This window comes from Pipra filicauda, unplaced genomic scaffold, assembly GCF_003945595.2.
Source record: "Pipra filicauda isolate LSUMZ 115617 unplaced genomic scaffold, ASM394559v2 scaffold4_size7858003_pilon, whole genome shotgun sequence".
NCBI lineage: Eukaryota > Metazoa > Chordata > Aves > Passeriformes > Pipridae > Pipra > Pipra filicauda.
The window spans coordinates 7575484-7598512 of record NW_024104643.1 but is presented as its reverse complement, the minus strand read 5'-3'; the positions used below and the strand labels follow the sequence as shown (position 1 = coordinate 7598512).

At 45.1% G+C, this 23029-nt stretch overlaps 1 protein-coding gene across 1 annotated transcript in view; it reads left to right on the top strand.

Annotated features, from left to right (window-relative positions):
* The window catches only part of PPP1R16B (protein phosphatase 1 regulatory subunit 16B), a 53123-nt gene extending 33925 nt beyond the window's left edge, over window positions 1-19198 (top strand). The window contains exons 3-11 of the mRNA XM_027711623.2: window positions 9392-9462; window positions 11482-11627; window positions 12869-12972; window positions 13303-13427; window positions 15229-15354; window positions 15785-15860; window positions 16258-16387; window positions 17137-17305; window positions 17898-19198. Of these exons, the coding sequence (XP_027567424.1) occupies window positions 9392-9462; window positions 11482-11627; window positions 12869-12972; window positions 13303-13427; window positions 15229-15354; window positions 15785-15860; window positions 16258-16387; window positions 17137-17305; window positions 17898-18419 (1469 nt within the window). The 3' untranslated portion in view covers window positions 18420-19198. The remainder of the gene's footprint in view (window positions 1-9391; window positions 9463-11481; window positions 11628-12868; window positions 12973-13302; window positions 13428-15228; window positions 15355-15784; window positions 15861-16257; window positions 16388-17136; window positions 17306-17897) is intronic.
* Window positions 19199-23029: the final 3831 nt, after the last annotated feature.

Genomic DNA, 23029 nt, shown 5'->3' with positions numbered 1-23029 from the left:
CTGTTAATTATTTTGGAAACTGCCATTTTATTAGGAATTGTGATATACTTTGGCAAACTGAAGCTGTTCTCCACTGGTGCAGAAAGGAAAACCAGAACTCCTCTGAGCTACCTCTTGCTGCAGAGGGTGGGGGAGACATTTAACTTGCAATACTAATGTGGAGAGTTAGACAAGGTCTTTCATGCCGGGACAGAAGACCTCTTGCAGGGCCAAAGGGGGAGAAGTTAACAGATGGTTGAGTTTGGTGATCTTAAAGGTCTTTTCCAACCTTAACAATTCTATGATTCTAAGTGGGATATATTGGATATATATCTCTCTCCTCCCTGCTGTTTCTTACAACTCCTTGTTCTCAGTAAAGAGGAGTTGTTGCTTTGATGTTCAGAGATACTGCTCTGACAAATATGATGCTATAAACCTGTGTAAGAACTGTAGCAATTACATATTTTTTAATTTGGTGGTTAAACTATGTATTTTCTTCATATTAATAATCTCAGCATGTAAATAGAAAGCAAAGGATTAAAAAGAAATAAATCAGTGCAAGCACAGAGACTAAAGTGCTTGTTCACACAGGCTGAAACATCAATGACCTGACCTGAAGCACTAAGGCAAAGCACTTTCTGGAGGAGACTTCCAGCTCTTTTCCTCTTTATGTTAAGTAAAAGACTCCCAGACTGCCCCAGAAGGCTGGTAGAGAAGTCTATTAAGTGTTGAGATTCTTGAGCTCATATCCCTGGTGTGAGCTGTGCCCGTGGGTTTGGACTGCAGGCCTTCCCTCCTGTGAGGGAGCATCCTTGTTCCCCTGCCAGAGAGGGAGCGGGTTTTCTCTCTCTGCCCAGCTCTGATCTGAAGGCGTTTGCTGAGTTCAGGCTCTGTTGTGCAGGTGAAAGATTTAAGCTGATGGAGATGGCTTTTGAAGCAGAAGAGACACTCACTGAAAAGGAAAGTGCTGTTCCTTTCTTTACTTTCCTTTCAAAGTGCCGGAAGCTCAGCAGAGGAGAGCTGGCAGCAAAAGCTGTCCCGAGTTCACGTGAGGCTGGCACTTTCTGTGGGTAGGGCAGGCAGGCATGGGGAAGACAGCAAACTGGACTTTTTTTTTTTTTTTTTTTTCTGAAGTCTAAATGACCTGTCAAGCTCTGGAGCTGCCTCCCCATGGGCCACCTTCTGAGCAGTCACGAAGCTGTATTGCATCACCCAGCCTGGGAATAATCTTCAACTGCTTGAGGTAGTGGGAAGCAGAAATCACATGGAACTTGGGGCAGAAGTTGTTTGAGAGAGTTTTCAACTTTGGATGGTCTATATGCACAGCACTTGACAGTGGGGTTATAGACCAACCAAGCTTGTATCACTGTGTGCCCACTTGTTTTGTGTCAAATTTGCTGCTGAATAATTACAGGTTGCAAAAGCAGAAGGGTTGCTAAGGATCGCCTGTGCTTCTCTGGTAAAGTTCATGTTGCTGCCAAACTTGCATGAAAGTTTTTTCTGTAGTGTTTGCTTTTTAAAATGAAACCATATTTTCTCCTTATCTGACCAAAAAAAAAGGAAGGGAGTGACTTTCTGCTTTTATAGACATTTCCCTTGCAGCACTGCACAGCAACGCAGCATTTCTAGTAAGAAACGGTGCTGTGGAGTAGAGGGTGATGTTTTAGCAGATTACTCGTTAAGTCCTGGTGTTTGCCCTGTGGTTTCCTGTGTCAGTGATGGTGTGAGACACATCTGGGCTGGCAGCAGCTGCTGCTGTGGCTGTGTCACACAGGCCTGGGTTTGAGGGGGCTGCACTTGGAGCCTGTCCCTACACGCTGTGCTTCTGCCTTGTGCAGGCGTTCAGACCTTGGCTATGTGGCACCCCATTCCATGAATCCAGCGATCCATGGGAGCAGACCTAAGGGTGTGGTCCCCGATGTACTCATTCTACGTTAAAGGGAGACAAAGTGAGAGGGGGGAAAAACCCAAACAGTGCTGCTCAGGATCAGAGTGGAGAAGGCAGTGAAACAGCCAGAGCAGATGGAGCCTTTCTAAAGACCTGGGCAAGGTTAGAATTGCACAGCAGAGAACAAGAGTCTCTGAAGAGGGGCAGGATGAGGAGCAGAGGAGGGGAATGAGCCTGGTTTGGCATTGAGCTCCTGGGATGTGCTCAGCCGGCTGTCCCTGGGGGAAATTGTTTGGAATTAACTCAGGGCAGCTTGAAAAGCAGATACGTATTTCCCCTCCCCTCAACCAAAACCGCTCTTCCGTTACTCTAAATAGAAAGTTTCCTGTTTTATAATTGAGACTCCTAAAAACATTCATGCGGTTCAGGTCACCATACAGCTGCTTAGCTGAGGCCACAGGATACCTGAAATATGAGCTGAGGCAGAAGCTGTTGACTCTGGAACCTAATAATGCTTTCAAATGGCAATATGAACTATTTCCTGCTACACAGAGCATATTAGAGTATCCTCTTGCAAATACTGGCAGGCTGGCTCTGTGTGGAGTTTGGGGGGCATTGCAGTTCTGCTCCTCTGATCACCTGTTAGAATATTGTGCTAATGTAGCTGGGGAGGCTCTTCATGGACTCAAGCAGCTGCAAAAATTTCTCTTCTGACATCATTGCACCTGTTTATCTAAACACTTTTTAGGCTGTCATTTCTATTAAAGCCAATTGATTTTTTTGGTACATTTCCTTTTTGGTACCCTAAAAGATTTAATTTCTAATAAGCTTAGTACAGACATCGACAGGTGCTGCCTGCTGCATGTCTCAGTAGGTAGATTTCAGTCCAATACATCAAAAGTTATTTCTGAACAGGTATGTAAGTGGGATCCTCTGTGCTACTCAGATAAAAGGCTTTGATGTGTTGTCTGAATGGATTTGCATGTGTTCTCATGACTTCCAAGAAGAGCTTTTTGGGGGAAGAAAGCTGAACCTAGCCGTAGCAGTTGAATAGGAGGTCCTGGTTGAGTTATTGGCTCTGTAGGCACCATTCATCTAAGCCCGAAACATGAAGAGAAATGAGATGTGTTCCTCATCCCTCACTTTATGTTGGTGTTCCCTGCACAGGCCACTGACTCGTGTGGCTCCAACCACAGTGGGACGATTCCCTCTGTGCACCATCACACCCTAAAAGCCAGGATTGCTCTGCTGCTTGCCACAGCTTCTCAGTCATCCTTGGGAATCTTGGCCTCTGTTTGCTTGGTCCATGCCTCCCTAAGTCTGATATAATATTTTTTCTTTTTAGGGTTTCTTTTTAATACTCTTTAAATCAGCACCATTCAAATACCTACTCAAGAATGCCTCCTAAAGAGAGAAGAGACTCTTTGGCAGCCCAGGTGTCGCTGTCGCAGGGATATTGGGGAATCTGCTTTCCTGGCCCCATGCCCACAGCAGTCCTGCTGAAGGCAGCTGAGCCCCATGTTTATATAAAACACTCATCCCTTTCAACGCCCATCATCTGTTTAAAAACCATGCCAAAATAATTTATTTATTCTTCCAATAACAGATGAGAAATGGGAAACCGAGGAAGTAATCTCTGACTTTAGTTTTGCTTTATGTGTTCAATATCTCCAGCGTAGACCAATTTCACTGTTAGTCTGACAGGAGGAGAGGATGAGGATACTTTTGAACATGACACTATATCCTTAGAAAGGTTTGTTAGATGGCAGCATCCTCTAATTTTTATTTTCCCTATTGAAATTAATTTGGCTTTATTTCTGCTGCGCTCTTTGAGCTCTGCTGCTGGCTGCAGATGGGTAACTTGCACACTTGTCCAAGTAATTCCAGGTGGATGGCAGCCATTAAAAAAAGATGCTTTAGCATCACTAGCACTAAATGAATTATCAGAGCTTGAAGTCCTGTAGATGCAGAACAAGAAAACTATGGGATGCAGAAGGGTTTGGGGGCCAGGCTGTGCCCGTCTATCCAAGACACAGCTGTAGGAGGCTGTCCCTCTGGCATTCCTCTTGGTGCTCTGGTGCTACAGTGATGGATAAGGGTCAAAGCAGAGAGCAGAAATGGAATGACATAGACACGGGGTGGGGAGAAAGAATTGTACCCTCTCCATTAGATATGTTTGACTTGTTGACAACTCTCACTTGCTATCAGACTAAAACTTGTGCACAAGCCAGGCCCCCAGCTCTGCAGGAGGAGCCTGCTGTGTGGAACAGGCTCCTTGGGATGAGGAGGGCTGTGCCCTCTTAAGCAAGAAGCATCGAAATCAGAAATAGATTTTCCTTCGAGAAGCAGCACTTGGGTTCAGTGTAGCTGCACGCAGCGTCCCTGCCCGTGGGAGGATGGCACAGAGCTGATGTGGCTCTGTTTGCCTCTTTCCAAATCTCCCCAATTTTGTGGATATATTAGAAGCAACGTGTGTGTCCGGCTATAAACTAGGTGGGAAGTGTTTAACAGGATTTGAACCTTCCTGAGACAGCTCGGTGATCAGTCATGATGGGCTGTCTCGGTCGCTGGCTCAGCAGGCAAACTGGGCCATATTTATTTTTAGGTGTACTACGTGTTTGAAGCTGCCTGAGTGTGGCATTGTGTTTTCTGTGGGGATTTTTTTCTTTCGAAAAGTTTTAGGAAGGTGCAGTCTTTATCAACGGGCTATCAGTTGTACGTTGCAGGGAGTGGAGGATAAGGCTGAGTAAGTTTATCCTGTTATTGCTCAGGGTTTAGATATGCTGTAAAATGTGAATATCATTGTATGCTGTGCTAGGAAGCTGGATGCTTTGCTGGCAGGGCGCTTACAGCTTCAGTGCTGTTTTCCTGGCATTGTTTCTCCTGTGCAATAAATATCCCTGCAAAACCACAGCAGTAAACATGCAGCTTGGAAGCAGCTGAGCAGCTGAGCCCATCCTGACGTGCCTGGCAGGATGGGATCAGTTTTTCCAGACTTTTGCCAACTCTCCTGTGTGGCACAAACACCACTGGTATCTCACAAGTAATGCTGGGAGGAGTTTCTTCTGCTAGACTGGGTCTTTGACCAAAGCTACATTTGTATGGAAGTGACTTATAGCAATGTGTAAAAGTCTGTGTCTTAACCCAAGTGAAACTTCATTTTATTCAGTGAAATCAGGTATGAACATACAGGAATTATTCTACTGCCCTAGAGACCTCAGTGGAATAATAGCTTTTAAAGGTAGCTTTAAAGAGCCTAGTTCACCAGAAGGTAAACTAGAAGAGTTTAAATTATTTCAGAAAGAAATTGTTGAATGCAAAGGATTGTGATAAACCTGGATTTTTAAAAACTAGTGACCTATGTGTGTATGTAAACTTGGAGCACAGAGCCTGCTTGCCAGTATGAACAGTTTGACACTATATATTTTTTAGGGGAATCAAGACCTTCTTTCAGGAAGGTATCTGTTGGAGGGGTTTTTTTTCCCTCCCTGATATCCATATCAGTTCCAGTTGGCTTTTTCTCGTATGAGTTATTAATACTTGAGGTGTGCAAGTGCTGGGTACAGATGGGAGTGTAATAGTATCCAGTATTTTATGGTGTAGCTTATTGACTTAACGGGGATTGCACTAACAGAGGCTCTTTTTCTCCATAAAGAAGTCTTCACCTGGTTTAGGAACTTTTCTGGAAAAGTTGTTTCCAGTGTAAACTCAGTGGGAAGTAACACTGATGAAAAATGATAGTGCTGTAATATCTCTTCAGGTGGGAGAGACTATTCACATTGAATTTTCCTTAGGGCATTTGCAGTGCTGTTTTTGCCTTTCCCCTGCTTTACAGTTTTTGAGGAGAATAAGTGAGGCTTGGACATGCTTAGGAGGAGAGGGAGCTCCTGAGAAGTGAGTTTGCTGTGTTTGGGGAGGAGAATCTTTCTGAGTCTCCCCCAGGACCTATGATGGAGTGCGACTTAAAACCGAGGCTGTATTTTCACAGCTGTTGTGGGAGCTTTTTTTCATTTAACACAGCGCAGATGTGAATGATAAAATATAAATTGAAGATGGATGTACACCATCTTGGCATGTGAGAGGTTCAATTATAGGCAGAGCAAGCAGAATAATGGAAAATACCTTTGAGTGATTGATCAGTTAATATAATTTGCAATGAATTATTCACAACAATTTGTTCACTCAGCTTCTATTGTAATAATTTTCATTCCTTCATTTGCTATGCACTTGAAACTGCTTCCCACAACTTGTGCTTGACACGTAATGAAGTGTATCCACGCTCCCACCTGTCCCCACCTACGTGAAAACAAGGACAGAGTTGCCAGAGCTCAGCATTTTCAGCAGTGAGCTCTCTAAGAAGTTAATCGTGGTGTTAAAGTGAAGGCTGCTTGCTGCTGAACACAATGATGTGACCTGTAAAAGCCTGTTCTGGCAGGCTCAGAGGGGCCTGGGCTCACAGAGGGGCTGGCAGAAGACCTTTTCCCAAGCTATACCACTGGCATATGGGAGGATTGTCCTTCCACGAGTGGAAGCTGGCAGAAGGTGATCAGCTGGTGCTGAGTGATTAATCCGTGTCCTTGGGAGCTGATGCATTTGCTTCCTACCTCTACAGCATCAGTAGTGCCTGGAGGGCGGGAGAAGGTGTTGGGCTTTGCACTGAAGTGTGTGGCACCAGCAGTGCTTGAGGAGAAGCACTTTGCATGCTCGGGTCCCTGTCCCTCGTGTTGTGTTGTGTTGTGTTCAGCAGCCGAGCGGGTTGGTGGCAGTGCCTGGACACGAGGGTCCAGCTTCCAGCACTGCAAAGTGTCACATTTGTGCCCCCCTTCCCTATTCCTAAGGCACTAGAAACCCCACAAATGCACATTTCTTCTGAAGTTTATCAGAAAGGAAGATTTGTTCTTCCTGGCCCCTTGGGGGGACCTGTTCTTGGGCAGTGGCTGTGGGGAAGGTGTCCGTGTCCTCCCTCCATGTCCCTCTGCAGCCCAGAGGGAGCAGAGGGTGATGAAGCTGCTCTTTTCCACCCCTTGTCCTGCTGCTGGGGTGGTGGGTAGGAGTGGGGGCTGTATTGTGCTACGAGCTTGATGGGACACTGGGTAAAAGGGGGCATATGTAATAGGAAATCACAGTTCCTGGAGTTCTGCCTAGCTGTTGGGATTTGTTGTCTGGAGCATGAGGAATACTGAAGGCAACCTTACTCTGACTTTAGAGAAAAGAGCCAGGACTTGTTGCTGCCAGCCCTGTGCTCCCCTGCTGAACACTGAGATGCAAACTTCAGCTTAGGACTGGTTGCAAAGGAGTCTGATCTTTTCTTCATGCCATATTTTTCTGCACTCATTGTTACTACATTCATACCTAGCTTCATTCTCTGACTTTTCTGTGCTCTTCCTTGGTCTTGTGATTGTCAGTCTGCAGTGTGTTGGGAGATACTGGGAAATATGGTGGACCTGTGTGGGAACATGAGTGCTGCTGCAGAGGTTAGTGAAGAATTCAAGGCTGCTTTAGGGTAAGATAAATACTTCTCTGAGTCTTAACCCTTCAGGGCCTCTTACAAGCTCTGTCAAGCCATGATCACAGTGCCTTCAACACAAAACTCCATACTCTGTAACAAGCTGGGATTTATGCTACTGCTTTTTCCCATGGAGAGACAGCACTTGTAAGGTTAATCTGCCAGCATCTACTTGTCCTAATCTCTATAATCAGGCAAAACATGATTATGAAGCTGCATGTCATTAGTACACAATGGCACTTAACTGGCTGAGATTGAATTAAAACCCTAATGGCAGAGCATCCGAGGTAAATAAGAGACAACCAGATCCACTGGTGAATGACTCGCCTATCACTCAGCTTGGATTAGAAGAGCAAGAGCTCAAGGCTGACCAGAAACAGCAGAGGCAGAGTCATTGAGTTGGATATATTGACTGGAGTTCAGCACTCTTATTGCTGTTAAGCATGCAAGCATTGGGGGTGTGAGGCGAGTGTAGGCATGGGCTTCCTGCTGTAAAAAACCCAGAGGCTTTGGACTCACCACGGTGGTGGATGACTTTTGTCTTTGCTGTATTCTGCTTTTTTTGCATCAGTTCCATCAAGCAGGTGTCAATCCCTGAAATTATTTTCAGCAAACATAAATCTGAGCATTCATTTTGAGTTGGGTGAAACAACTCTGTGATTTTAAGTGTTTTATTTCACTTTCCAGTCTTGCCTTCCTTTTTGACAATGCCAGATCAGTGGCTTCCAATCAAAATTTCACTTTGGTTTCATTTTGCCTTTCTTCTGAGTGCGTTTTCCAGATCTTTTAAACGAAGCTTCATAAATCAACACCGATGTCATCGTGGGTGTGTTTTTCATGTTGTGTTTTGGATGCCAGAAGTGCTCTGTCCCCAGGGATAGCCCTGCAACTGAGTTTCCTGTGGATGTGCTGGGAAAAGAGCTCCCTCTGACAGTGGGACAGGGATCAGAGGCTGCAGGATGCTTTGGAGTGATCAGGCTTGCAGTGGTTTCGATTGCCAGCTCTGGGGATGGTTATTGCCCTTTTAGCTCTGTCAGTGTTCCTTATTTTGCAGCTCTGGTTTCACTCAGTGCTTACGTCCCTGCCATCAAATAAGATATGACATGAATATCTGTTGCTACTCTGGCCCCAGGGACATGATTATGAACCTCTGGCTTGTGCTTGTGCTGTCAGTGACATTTGAGGTAGGAAAAGCATTAGATAGTGAATTCTCTGGAGAAAAAGCAGGGAGTGAGCAAGTAAACAACAAAAGATGGGTAGGGATCAAGATCTGTCAGCAGTGTTGAATTTGAAGAGTTTCTGGCATTGCAATTAATTTATATCCTCTACCAGATTTGTTGCTATTGCCCTGTGCAAGATCTGTACCTCAGAGCGAACTTTATTTTTCACCTAAGGGCTAACGACTTTTCATATGTTTCAGAAATTTGCATTTTAATGGAATAAATCTTATCCTTTCCCCCCAAAGCAGCAATTGAAAAATAAAGCCTCTGGGAAACTTTCTCCAAACATCCAACAGCTCAAGTGAAGTGTCCAAAGCAACCGTGGTGTATTTAGATGTGACGAGGCCCTGAATGTATGTGGTTTGTCAGCATGGATAGATAACTTCTTGAGGCAAGACCTAATCCCTCTCACAGTGAGAGGAATCTCTCCTACGGCCGTAACTCAGGACCCCAAAATCCCCACTTGCCTTTGAGCTCTCCTGGGCTGCAGAGTGCAGAGGTTGCACTCGGACATTGCAAAGCACAAGGTAAAAATGGAGATTGTTCCAGCACTACTGTATGAAAATTATAGATGTATTCAGTCTCCTATGGAAGGAAGTTGGGGGAAAATTGTATGCTGGTGCTCTCTGCTGGATAAATCCAAAAAGGCTCTTGTCTCACTGGCACTGTGGTGACAGGCCAGTGTTGAGCTTGTGTCTCCTGGAGCTCTGCCCACATTGGAACACCCTGGTGGGTTGGCTGAGAGCAAGAGGTGTGTTAGGATTACTGCTCTGACTCCTCTCTGTCCTTCCCTTACAGTATGTTACTTGCTGAAGAGCAACATCAGCCCTGACCTGTGCAATGAGGATGGATTAACTGCGCTGCATCAGGTGAGGTGTGGGAGGAGGTCACAGCTCCCTGCTGCTCCACACCATCGGGCCTTCCTGCTGTCCTCTGGGCAGACCTGTCCAGGTTACACAGAGAGACCTTCTGTATTTCATTTTTTTGCTCAGTTAAAGCAGTGAAACTTCACTATGTTGTGCTGGTAATCCAGTTTCTTGGGGAGCAAACTGAGATCAAACCCTTCTCTTTCTGTATCCCAGACTTTGAGCTTGGGAATCGGGGCTGGACTTCTGACGTGAACAGTATTTCTCCCACCCTTTAATCTTTGTAGAAGCGGGCTGTAAACTCTTAAAGCAGATTAACTCAAGTTTAGAGACCTTGTCAATCTGCAAGTTTTGAAAGTAGTTTAAATAAATGATGCACAGGGCACTTGAAGAGCCTGCTGCTGCTCACTGCAGGCCCATGGACTTCACCACTAAAATACAGATTTGCAATAGTGATGTGTAAGTCTGTGTCCTTCCTCGAAGCCTCTGTGCTGATCCCATAAGGGTTTTTCTATTCTTCCCCAAGGCCCATGGGACTGGCCGTGCCTGGCAGCTGCCGCCTCTGCTGCAGGGAACAACAGTGGCGTGGTTGTCACACGCTCCGAGGGTGGAACAGACACTCAGGGGTTTTTCTGGAACAGACACTCAGGGGTTTTTCTGGAACAGACACTCAGGGGTTTTTCGCCATTAGTGCCTGCTGTAAATGCTTCCGCTGACTTGGGATTTTGGATTCTTTTGCAAGTTGCCTGCTCTCTTCAAAACTGGATGAGGTGTTTGTTTAAAAATGCAAACTAGCTCCAACAAGAACAAAAGGTTCCCACCACTACCAGCAGCACTTCTCCAAAGAGATGTTATCCTGCACACAGAGACATGCTGACAGCCTCTTTGCTTTCCCAGCCTAGGTACTGAGGCCATGGAGAATCCCATCTTGCCCACTCAAGGATCGGTTATTGTAAAGGTGCATTTGGGAGTTAAGCTGGGAGCTTTACATGCAGTAGAATTAATTGGATCCCTGAACAGAGAGAAGCCCCTAAGCAAACAGTATTGCCCAGTACCAGTGGCTTCCAGTGAAGGGCTCAATTATGCTTCTGTGGTAACTTTGCTGTGTGACAGGAACGATTTTAACCTCACTTCCATGTACAAATAGTGAACAGAAATAGAAATACATAAAGGATCCTTGTCACTCAGTTGCTAAAATGCTTGTTGTGGGTTGGAATTCAGCCCCATTAGTGGCCCATACTGTGTGCTGAGCTGTGAGTCTCCTGCGTGGGTCAGCAGTAACACACAGACCACAAACAGGCTTCTTGCACAAGAATGAATCTTATGGGAATCTTGAGTGTCTTGATCACATGCACATTCATGTCAAGATGTGAGCACAAGGTGGATCAAAGAGCAAATTCCACCTTCTCCAAAGGAAAGAGGCTGAGGCTTTTCTTGCTGGCTGCCTCTGGGACTATGCTGTAAATGCAGGGAGAATGCTGATCTTTTTCAGGAAATGAAAGGTGCCCTGTGAAGTAGCTCATAATTCTAGGAATCCAATTTGCACGTCTTCAGATAACTGTGGTAGGTAGTGGTGAACTGTTGAGAAGACTTTTACTAATCAAATGCCAGTGTGTGGGATTTCCCCTAAGAAAAGGGAATGTCAACTTGTCAGCTCATCCCTTGGTATGTGGTTAAACTGGTTACATTGAATTTCTCTTACGTTTTCTCTTGAATATGGAAGACTCAGTGGAATAGAAGCTGTGAGCATATTTGCTGTTATTCCCTGCTGGTTCTGCCCCCACACCAGAAGGCTGTGTAAGACACCAGTGACCTGTGGTCTGCCCAGTGTAGGTGTTCTGCATGGTGCCTTTCTGACCTGCTGCTGTTTAACTCTGTTGGAGTTGCTTGTTGCCAAACAGTGCAGGATAAAGTAGGTCTCCACATCCAGGTACCCTTTATTATTTTACAGCTGAGTAGGTATAAGCCCTCATCTTCCCAAAGTCTAAAAAACCCAATCTATCTGTATCTCTTCCTCACCAGTGCTGCATAGACAACTATGAAGACATAGTCAAACTTCTCCTCAACCATGGAGCCAATGTCAATGCCAAGGACAATGAGCTGTGGACTCCATTGCATGCAGCAGCTACATGTGGTCATATCAACCTGGTGAAGATCCTCATCCAGCAGTAGGTGGCTTTTTTTCCTCTGTCCTTTCTGCAGATCTGATTCTACCACAGCTGCTTGTGGGTGGAAACTGAGACTGTTCAGTACCTTGTGAGATTGCAGTGGTGCTGATTATTCCCTGCTTTCAGGCTATTCGTGGGACTCCTTCCTGCTTGGGGGATAAGGGGGTGGAGGAGGAAGAGCAGAAAGGCTGAGGAGGCAGAATAAAACCCCAGGTGGCTTGGCTCAGTTTCATGAATTTTATGGAGACTGGGCCAAAATTTGCTGCTTTTTGCCTGTATTTTGGTGTGTCTGTGTGTGCGTGTGGCACCATGGTCGCTGGGTGGGTAGAAATAGGAGCAGCCAGCAAGGGTCCACCTCTTCAAGCCCTTAAACACCACTTCAGATCTTCCAGCCCCAGTCAAGGAGACACTGCTGTAGAAGGGCAGCAGCGTGTTTGTATAGTTCAAATACCTGGGTGAACTTTGTGACCTGTCTTACTGGGTCATAATTAATAACCAGTTTGCTTCCTGTAGTGCATTGGTTCCCCAGTGGTGACACAGGTGCTTGCACTGGACCTTCCACTTGATTTCACCAAGGCTCTAAAGCTCAAGTGTTTGCCCTAAATCTCAGGTCTTTTCTAGACTTACCAGCAAGGTGGAGGAAGCCAGGTGTGTTTTGAGTTGTGCCATTTGGTGAGCACTTGCTGTGAATCCTACCTGGAACAGATAGTTCTGGCTCTGTATGGAGCCCTCTCCTCCATTTCCCAGAGTGACAGTGCTTTGGAAGTGTTAACTTGCTGCCTTGCACGGCAGTGTCTGCTGCTTCTCTCTCAGGGAGGCAGACTTCTCCCTGTGCTGCTGTCATCTGGGAGATGAGTGTTGAAAATTTGATCCTTCTTTGGCTGTATAGTGAAGGAGAGAAGAGGATGCAGTTGGACATCCCTTAGAGGATGGTCCCACTTGGTTTAGGAAATCTTTGGATGGGGGAATAAAACTGGAGCAGATGTGGACCAACATAGTGCATTACTGGCCCATGAAGGAGGTGTAGTGTGCTGCCTTCCATCCACTTCTGGAATTACTCTTCCCCATTCATAGCTCCTTGGCTTTGCTTCAAATCTTTCTTATCTCATATGTGTCTTGGTGGCATTTGGGCAACTATTAAACCCCTGTCAGTTTTTCCTAAGCATTTATCCCAGTGTTTGGCACTGCCTGCTCTAGGATATCTGAGGTCTTTTCTCATGTAACTGGGTTTCCTCTTGCAGTGGAGCAGACTTGTTGGCAGTAAATGCAGATGGTAACATGCCGTATGACCTCTGTGAAGATGAGCCAACTTTGGATGTCATTGAGACTTGCATGGCCTATCAAGGTAAGGAGATTGAGTTCACGTAAAATACAAAACCGGGTCAATGTGGTACTAAAAATTACCTTGTTTGTCAGCTCTTGACTGGCCTCTGGAGAAAAGCAGAGAGCTGCTGCTGGCATCATTTCTTGGAACCTGACTCTTGGAACTAGACTCAGAGTCTAGTTACTCTGATTCCTAAAGATCATGAGGGTGAAGGACAGCAGACAGGTCCCCTCAGCTACATATCTTCTGAAAAGGGTGTGAGGTCATATCAACCAGGATCATAAGTCTGATTTTACTCAAGAAGTGGAGATAAAACCCTTTCCAACTCTCCTCTAACTGGAATGTTAACAGGGATTACACAGGAAAGGATCAATGAGATGCGTGCTGCTCCAGAGCAGGTCATGATCTGTGACATTCATGACATACTTGCGACTGGACAAGACCTGAACAGGACTGATGCCCAAGGTGCTACACTGGTGAGTGAAACTGCAGCAGCTTCAGTTTTGCCTTCATTCAGCCCAGAGGTTATGAAATCTGCCCTGGGGCAGGAGTTATACAAAATCAACATGTACAAGTCACTGAGAGGAGAAATCCCACAGTGAGGAGTTGCAGAACATAAACATCTGCTAACCTCCAGGGAAGTGGGACTGAAAGACCTCCCAGTGACCTCTTGCTTCTCACTAGTCTTGTAGATTGATCAGACTCCCACAGAAGAGGCGTGAGAGTCCTCTGGTTTTCATGGGAGCAGGATCTGGTGTTGGGAGCTCTGGAGACCTTCTGCCTCCTTTCTGCTTTGCATAGCATCTGGCTCACAAGGAGTCAATGGCTGCTGTGTTTGCTCAGGTAGGATGGCATCGGCCCCTGGCAGAGGAGAGGAGCCAGGACAGGTGTAGAGCACAAAGCAAGCTGCCATCTGATTTGACTGGACAGGTACCAAGAAGGCTGAACAGTCCTAGTCCTGTTCCCTTCTTTTTCACCTGCAAATGTGTTTCTTAAATCATTGGTTACAGCAGTCCCAGCTTAGGGGAAATTCAGTAATGAGGTCATATGTGTTGGGAGTTTCATACAACCTTGGTTGTTTGATGCTTGGGTCCAGACCTAACTGATATACAGGCATTTGGTTCATTTGTTTGATGACCACGCTGTGGCATTCAGGTTTCTTAATCTAAATGTCACCTTTAGCATATACCAGAAGCATAAGAGGAGGGCAGGCTCCCTCCAAGATAACCTTGGATGACTGAAGCTTTTATTGCAGCTTATTTTTTCAACACCTTTTTCCCTTTAACAAGGATTATATACATAAATTTAATCAGATCTCTTGGCTTCCCCTTTTGTATCACCCCAAAGTGATTCCCTGCTAATTCATGTGACCTCTAGAAGGTATGACTAAGTGGCATAAAATTTATGTAGAAATTAATTGAGTTGCCAAAAAGCATCAGAATTTATTTCCAGATGAGGGTTTAACTTTGTGTGGTGGAATCCACATGGAAATTTTTTGAAAATAAGCTTTAATTCTCCTTTTCAGCACAGTTGAAATAGGAGGATCTTTGGGTGCAGTTAATCCCTTCAGACCAGTGCACAGGTCAGTGTTTAGCTCAGACATGCAACAGCAGATGGCAAATATGAAAATCTTCAGAGACATTAAGTTGGGGGACTAAAGGAAACTGTTTCTGATGTCTCCGAAGTGGTGGCTGTAGTTGGAAGCCAATACCTGAAAAATCATATTCCCCTAACTAAAAGTAGCAAAGTTGTAAAATGTTTTTGATTTTCAAGTGGTGAAAATAATAATAGTGTGAGTGGAAGTGCAATTGCACGGAGAGAGTCCTGACTAAAGCAGGCTGTAAATTTGATTAAAAAATCACATCCACAGCACTTCAGTGGGGAAGAGGAGACATTCTCCTGGCATGAGAAATGCAGGGTGCACAGTGGATGATGTACTCCATTGCAGGCTTGCATTTTGATTGTGCTGTTCCCCTGCAGATTAGGAAGTACTTAAAAGCCCTTGATTTAAAATGTGAAAACATTATTTTTCTAACCCATATAGGTAAGTTATTTTAAGAAATATTGAGCAGTTTCCCCTCCAAACAGAATTACATGCAGGTAATACTGAGTTTTAGTAACAGGAACAACCTGCTTTTGACCTGGTAGCATCTGCTAATTGTGAAATGTGCTGCCTGTTCAGCTCTAGGCTCAAACATTATTCAAGAAAATCCACTGAAACTTGGTCTATAGAGCCATCCATGATCCTTGGTTCATGTTCTGTTCCTTATCTCCTAGCTGCATATAGCTGCAGCCAATGGTTATCTGCATGCAGCTGAAGTCCTTCTTGACCAGGGGGCGAGCCTGGACGTTAAGGACTGGGACGGCTGGGAACCTCTTCACGCTGCTGCTTTCTGGGGACAGGTAATGATTTTGCTGCAAGCCTCATGTGTGAGGGTGACATTTCTTTCTGCCTGGGCAAATCTGGGGACAGGTAATGATTTTGCTGCAAGCCTCATGTATGAGGGTGACATTTCTTTCTGCCTGGGCAAATTGTGTAGTACTCTGCAAATGGAAGAAATCTGTGCTGGGGCTGGGCTCTCTGGACAGCATCAGTCCTTTGGGTTCCAAAAAGAACTGGTTGCTGAGAAAGTTCAGACAGAGTATGTCTGTCTGTGCAGGTGAATGGTAGGAACATTGTTTAAGATCACACACATACCAGAATAATTTCACGCAAGCTGAGCACACATGCCATTGCTTCTGATCTTATTCCAACTTTTCAGCTTTGGGAAGGAAAGCCTAAATTGCCTAAAATAGCTCTGTCAACTTGACTTTCTCTCTTTCCATTCTTTAGATGCAGATGGCTGAGTTACTTGTGTCCCATGGGGCTAGTTTGAGTGCCAGAACATCTTTGGATGAGATGCCAATAGGTGAGTTTACTAAGCTTAAAAAAAGAAATGCCTAAGAAATGGCTGGAGTCTTCACATGGTGCCTTCAGAAGCATTAATGTAATTTCTTGAATGTCTTTAGAATCAAAGTTTCAGTTACTGTAACTGGGACTGAAGTTTTGAAGCTCCTGCTTTACTGGTTCTCGAAGTGTTTCTTCCTGCACATAAAAACAAGGAAGAAGGCATTTCTCAAGCACCAAGTCTTTCTCCTGTGTGTTTCCACTAATGTTATCCCTCTGAACCTGTGCTTGGGAGTCTCCCTGCTGAATACAACTGTAAGACATGGGTGTCTTAACTAGGAAGGCACAGTTAGTAACATGGTGTCAACGGTACCACATGGGAACTGTCTCATTAAGGGCTTGGTCTGTGTGTGCCATAGATCTGTGTGAAGAGGAGGAATTCAAAGTATTGCTTCTGGAGTTGAAACACAAACACGATGTGATCATGAAGTCTCAGATGAGGCATAAATCCTCCCTGAGCCGAAGGACCTCCAGCACGGGCAGCCGGGGGTGAGTTGTGCTCTTCCTGCAGGTCACCCAGTGTGCATTGGCTTGGCCACCCAGGGGTGGTTGCAGAGCACCCTGTGGTGGGTGTGCAGGACCCCATCTGTCCTTTCTGAACAAACTCTGAGAGGCAGAAGCTGACTTTGGTTGCTCAAAGCAGAGCTCCCTTGAAATGTGGCTGTTTTACTAGAAAGACAGGCTATTTCTTGGGGGGGAAATGGCTTTGCACTGTTGTGGTTTAATAACTGCTCTGAGCAGAGGACCAAGCGGTGAGAATTTACTCTATTAAACCACTGGGACTGGTGTTGGACAGTCAGTGCTTCAAGTGGATTAACTTGAGCTTCTCAATAATAAAATGGCATGGCCAAGATACTGCGCCCAGATTCAGTTTGCACAGGTCTTTATAAAACATTTACTAGACACCAAAGCAGTCCAGCAGACCACAAAACTCCCTAAACAGCCTGTGGGCCATTCCTCTGTATTTTTACTCCACTGGTTGCAGAGCAGATTGTTCATTGAGCTGTATGAGCTTTAATGCAGATCTGCAGTGCTACTTTAAAACTCCTTAAAATTCCTCCCACCTTTAATATCCACACTAGTGCCTTCGCTTTGTGTGGGTGCCAGGAAGCTAAATCCATGTTCCGTTCCAGAGGGAGAGGCTGTGAAGTGTGAGGTGGAGGTGAGAGGGATTATGGAGTAAGGGGAATTGTCATGTCCTGCTCACAGCTTTGATGCCCTTTGTCCCTGTCCCACAGGAAGGTGGTGAGGAGGGCCAGTCTTTCGGACCGAACAAACCTTTACAGGAAGGAGTGTGAGAAAGAGGCCATCGTTTGGCAGCAGCTGGGGGCAGCAGAAGAAGGAAGAAACTCGGGTTTCATTGGAGAAATTGGGGAGACTCGGTCTGACCAGGAGAACACAGACCCTGTAAGGAATCTCTTCTCTATTATGGGAGTCACTGGGGGGGGGCTGGTAGTGCAGGTTCAGTAGCAGTGGGTGCCCCGGGGTTGAAGGTGGCTAAAAAATTTGTAGACCTCATCCATCAGATGTAAGCAAAAGACCTAATTCTCATTTGGCGTAAACTGGGATAACCCTCTCTAGTGGAAAGACTGTTTTGGATTTACAGCTGCATAAATAGTTTTGTGATAAGGTCCTGGTGAACCAGAGATTCTGAAAAGACGGTGTGTGCATTTCTCTTTACAGCTAAAAGTGGTAATCACAAAAGAATTGTAAAGTTGCTTTGCAGTTACTTGTTTTCAATTCAGTTACTATCATATTATATTAATATGCTTATCTATTTGTTATTTCTTTTGTGAGTGCTTCTGACTTAATGTTCCATGTACCTGGTTAGGGCTCACAGCATTATAGGGCCCCGTTAGTGGGTGAATTCAGTGTTTGTGCTGCAGTACCTGTCTGGTCGAAAGGCTGAATGGGAGTAGGCTTAGGAAGTTGTCACAGGGATAAACCCTGCTATGGGGGACAGTGGAAGATGCTCTTCTTTCATGTCTTCTTGTTCCAGAACTCAGTGCTGGAGAACTCCTCCCTCCTTCCAGAGTTAGCAAACAAAAGCACCCAGTGTGACTCTGAGATCCCACTCCAGAATGGACTCATGGCATCTGCCAGCCCTTACCAGTACACCTTTTCCAACGGGGACGTTTGGAGCATGCACGCTGAGCCCAGCAGTAACCCTGGCCACGTGCTGCCCTACGGCAGCCCTGGGCTCCCTGACACCCAGCAGTTCTGGGGCACCTACAAGGAGCACAACCACCAAACGCTCTCAGAACTGAAGAGGCAGCGGGCTGCAGCCAAACTCCTCCAGCACCCTTTCCTCAGCACCCACTTCAGCAGTGGCATGGCAGGAGTTGCTGAGAATGTGGGTGAGGCCAAGTCACACTTAATCGAATCCAGGACTTCTCCCTACAGCTCAAATGGGACCTCAGTGTATTACACAGTGTCCAGTGGCGATCCGCCCCTCTTGAAATTCAAAGCTCCCATGGAGGAAATGGAAGAGAAGGTGCACGGGTGCTGCAGAATTTCCTAGTCTTGTCTGTGTCTCGCCCCAGAGAAAACAAGATGTGAGTGGGCTGGTTGGATCTATCTCAGCTGCCAGATTGTTTGCTTTCCAAAGGGAGAATTTAGTTTTGGACATCCTGACTGTGGCAGCCTCGTTCATCCTGAATTGTACTTTACCCTGCCAATTACTTACATTGCAGCTGAATGAGTAATGCAGGTGGAGCAAGGCTTTTAGGAGAGGAAGGGACATCAATATGATGTAAAAAGGAGTCTCCCTCATCTTGCTCCCAGGGGGAAAAGGTATCATGCACTGCCTCCCCATCCTTGGGAAGTCATGAGATGCCTTGGAACAAAGAAAGGATCTGGATTAAAATCTTTGCATCTGAGCCTCTTGCTGCAAGCCACCAAGGGGCTGGAAGGTGACAGTTCAGACCTGCATTTTCACCCTTGGGTGATGCACATACCTTGGAGGGGAGGTCAACCCCCTCATGGGGTTTGCAAGAGTGGACAGAGCTGTTTTCCATTCAGCTGGATCCAGCACTTCCTGGGCCTGAGCAACAAGGAAGTGTAGATGCTGTGCTGAGGAAGTTTGCAAGGTATTATCTCCTTGCAGTGACAGCTCACCATCAAGAACTGTGCACTGGCTGGGTCCTGTTCTGCTCGTATCAGCTCGTCACTGCAGGCTGCCTTCAGGTTTGAAGCAGAACTTTTCCTGGAACAGGCTTCACTCATGAGGCTTTAAAACTGATGTTGCAATAAGGGGCCCTGGCAATAGAATTTTACTGCAATAAAATACTGGCAAAGGTCTATACTGGGATAAGTAATTTAAAAAAACCTTATTTGTACTATTTAGACTCTTTAATTTGTTAAAACTGAAAAGACTTTTGTTGATCTCACTTTCCTATTGATTCTGTTTGTTTACTCTATGCTCAACACAGATACTAGGGGCAGTATGCTTTGCAATCTGATTTTTTTCTGGATTTCCAGAACCACAGGGCTCGGGAGGGGTGAGGAGGAAAGGCTTGTCAACACTAATCTAGAAACACCATGAAAGCATTTCTAATCCCATAGGTATGATGACACTTGCATTAACCTGCAGTCTTTGGCTCGTAAATAACTGTTAAACCATTGCTATGGTAGTTCAATGTTGCAGCAGGACAGGAGACTTTTTTTGTCTGTTTTCCAGCTCCCATACTGAAACCACTTCCACCAGCAGTGGTTAGCAGCTGTCAGCAGAAGGTTTAAATGCCTCTGTGTTTGAAGGAGTTGCCTTGCACCGTGCAGTGCTTAGCAAAGCCTCTCTGCTGTGGAGCCGCTGGCACACCACACTGTTTTGGTGCAGTCCATGTGAGCTCTGAGAGACCACCTGAGAAACACTAGCATGGGCTTCTCAGCGAGTTCAGGCTTTGTGTACCGGGGGGGAGGTGAGAGGAGAGTGCCCCGTGGGACACAGCTCCGAGGAACTGGCCACAGTTCAGTTGTATCTACAGCAGTAACTGTAAATCTTCAACCTCTTTTCTACACGGAGGGGCTGTTGCACTTGTAACTCTTTGCCTGCATAAATATTTGTCTTCTTGGGCAGCTTAAATTCCAGACTCTGAAGATATAAACCTGTTTGGGTCTCTGTAGGCTGTCAGTGGATTCAATCCAGTTCGTGTACTTGTACTTCAGCCAAGCAACAGCAAATGCGGCTTCCACCCATCTTCTTTTTATCTGGCAGCTGTAAGACATCAATATTACCCTTCACATGTACATTCCCTCTGTGGGAATCCTCACAGCCTTAACTTTTTTCTAGGCTATAAAGAGTTGACTTAGGCTGCCAGTGACTGTTAAGTGCTACCCTCTGCTCCCATCAAATCTAGCCCATTGCTGGGGCTGGATATATTACAATACAGGGCTCTGGGCTTCTCAAGGCAGCAGCGGTGGCTGTGTGTCACCACCACAGCCACACTGGGCAGGAGACACTTCAGGACCTGTGAGGTCATTACCAGACTGACAGTTTACTCTTCCTTTCCTTACCAATCTTAGGAGCAAATAAGAATATGGCAGCAGCTGACCCAATTAATTTAAAACTTCTGTTAAAGGCAGGGTTTGAAGCATTCAGAGAAGTTGGGCTTCCTCCATTGTTGAAATACATATGCTAAATATGAGACTAGAAAATACTTCTTGTAATTGACTTTAAGGGATTTTTAAAGTCATTCTCTAGTAGAAAGAGGATGATTTGGTAACTGGAGAGACTTTACTGCATCTGTGCATGCTTAACAGTGGGTCGTCTGGTTACCCTGAGTAAATTCTTCTGTGATAACACCAAGTGTGGCCTGGCTATTATGGAACATAGGGGAGATCTTTCAGGTGCCTCTCTTCTCCCACAGTGGTGAGGTTTGTCTCTCCACATCCATCCTAATGAGATTTTTGAATTCACTGTAACAGATTTTGGTGCCGCTCTCCTCTGGATTGTAAGTGGTGCAAACTTTGGGCCCAGGATTGCCTTCCCTCCCAGCGAAGGAGGAGTTGGGCCCTTGTCCTTCTCAGAGCAATTCTGTGCTATCAACTGTGTTGAATCCTATCTAACTCCAAGGAAATGAAAAGGTGATTACGAAATGCAATAGTATGAAGTAGTTTAAGGCTTGCTTTCACTGAGAGTTGCTAAAGCATTAAAACTGTGGGAAACCAGTTCATTTTAGACTAACAGCTTTTTTGTTTCCATTGGTATTTCACTCTAGGAATAAGGCCTTTTACTGTAAAATTTAGCAATGTTACAACAACAGCGGGGTTTTGATATCTATGTGTTTTAAAGGGCAGTAACCCAAAGGTTGTAATTGTTCAGACTGTGCAAAGATTTCAGAACGTGAATGTAGTGATGGGTCTATTGCAAGCAGAACTCCACAAGAATAACCCTTTTGCTCACCACATCTTCCTGTGTGCTGAAGTCATACTGTTTCTAACAAACAAACTGGTTGCTGAGAGCAGCTTTACATTCCACGTTGAAAGACATTTTTTATATGGAAAAAAAGGTGTCTTTCAAAATAATGTCTCTGTCAGCCAAGAAAGTCACAGCACTGAAATATTACATAAGGGCTTAAGTTCCATTGCTGGGATCTGTTTGACATCAGACCTGGATTTGTGATGCGATTTCAGCCCACTTAGTCTCACTTCTTTGGTGCTCCTGAATCTTAAAACTTTCCCACTTTTGGGAAGAACTGACTGTAGCTGATGTGATTCTGTGCCATCTTGCAGGTGTGGTTGAAGAACCATGTGAATGAGGAACTCCTGGTAGGGAAGGAGAAGAGCATGTCAGGGTAACAGTGATAATGACTTGGTGTAATACACAGTGGAGGCAATGAATTCTGGAGTTTATTGAGCAGAGTCTTATTTCGTGGGATTGAAATCACTTACAAGCTCCCAAATGCATTACAATTTCTGTATAGTGCCCTTTTGCTTCAGTCTTGGAGCTCTGATTACCCAAATCTTCTCTGCTGAAACTAGATCGGCAATTCCATAGAAAAGGGACTATCGAACCAGGGAAGCAATAGCACTGATCTCCAGTGAGCCATGGACGAACTGCTGGAAGGTGTTCTCCCTACACCTGGGTATTTCTGTGCCTTATCGTGCTTGCTAAAGGTAACCCATCTCTGGAAGCTTTGTGGTGATTATCTAGTGTTGTTCTTTAACTTTAGGCTGTTTGCAAGGGGATAAAAGTTCACAGCATGCCAGATTTTGACATTATTATTTGCTCTTTCAGTTTCTCTCGTGATCACCACTTCTCTCTTCCTAAATACACTAAAGGAAATGACAGGGTCTTCATTCTATTTTAACAAATCATGTTGACTACTTTGTATTAGTTGTCTACAAGCAGAATCCAGAACACACTCGTAGCAGCAAGGTCTCACCTCTTATTACAGAATACAGCTAATATTTACTTCTTTTGTTCTGTTTTGCCTGTGACTGTACAACAGAACATTGTCCCTGGTTGTTCTTCACCCTTATTCTACTGTTTTCATGTTGGCCAAACTGCTAATGGACTTCTCATTTCCCTCACACAATTCAAGTACCACTGGGCTTTCCAGGCAACATCTGCCATGGCACAAGTACAACCTAGAATATTTTGCTTTATTTCAGCTGTGGAAGCTGTGGTAGAGGAGACTCTGCTCAAGATACCTGTTCCCAAAGCTATACCAATGCAATGATCTCCACCTGCAGCTGAAGGGGGGATAGGGGTTTTAAAACAGTGCAGATGCAGCCTTAGTATTGCCACTGCTGTCTTCAGCCTTCAGATTGCAGTGTGAGAGTGGATGCAGGAATGTGGATAACCCTGGTACAGCTTGGCAGGGCTGCTGTGTGTACAGGACATTAACAGATGATGACAAGCCTTCTGCAATAACTCATAATTCCGTCGATCAGTAGTAAACGATGTACAAATAAAACTTGATGAAATGTATTTTATGTGGAAAAAAAAGTAAGAACTGTATATTGTATTAGCAGCTTTGTGTATAAAATGGCATTTTGGCAATCAGAGTCTAATATATTTAAACTTTTTTAAAAAAAGGATATTTGATATTTATGGAATTGACTTTATTGCTACTGTAAGTATGAAGATGGTTTAACATATTGAAGCAATGCATAAAATCTTAAACTTTA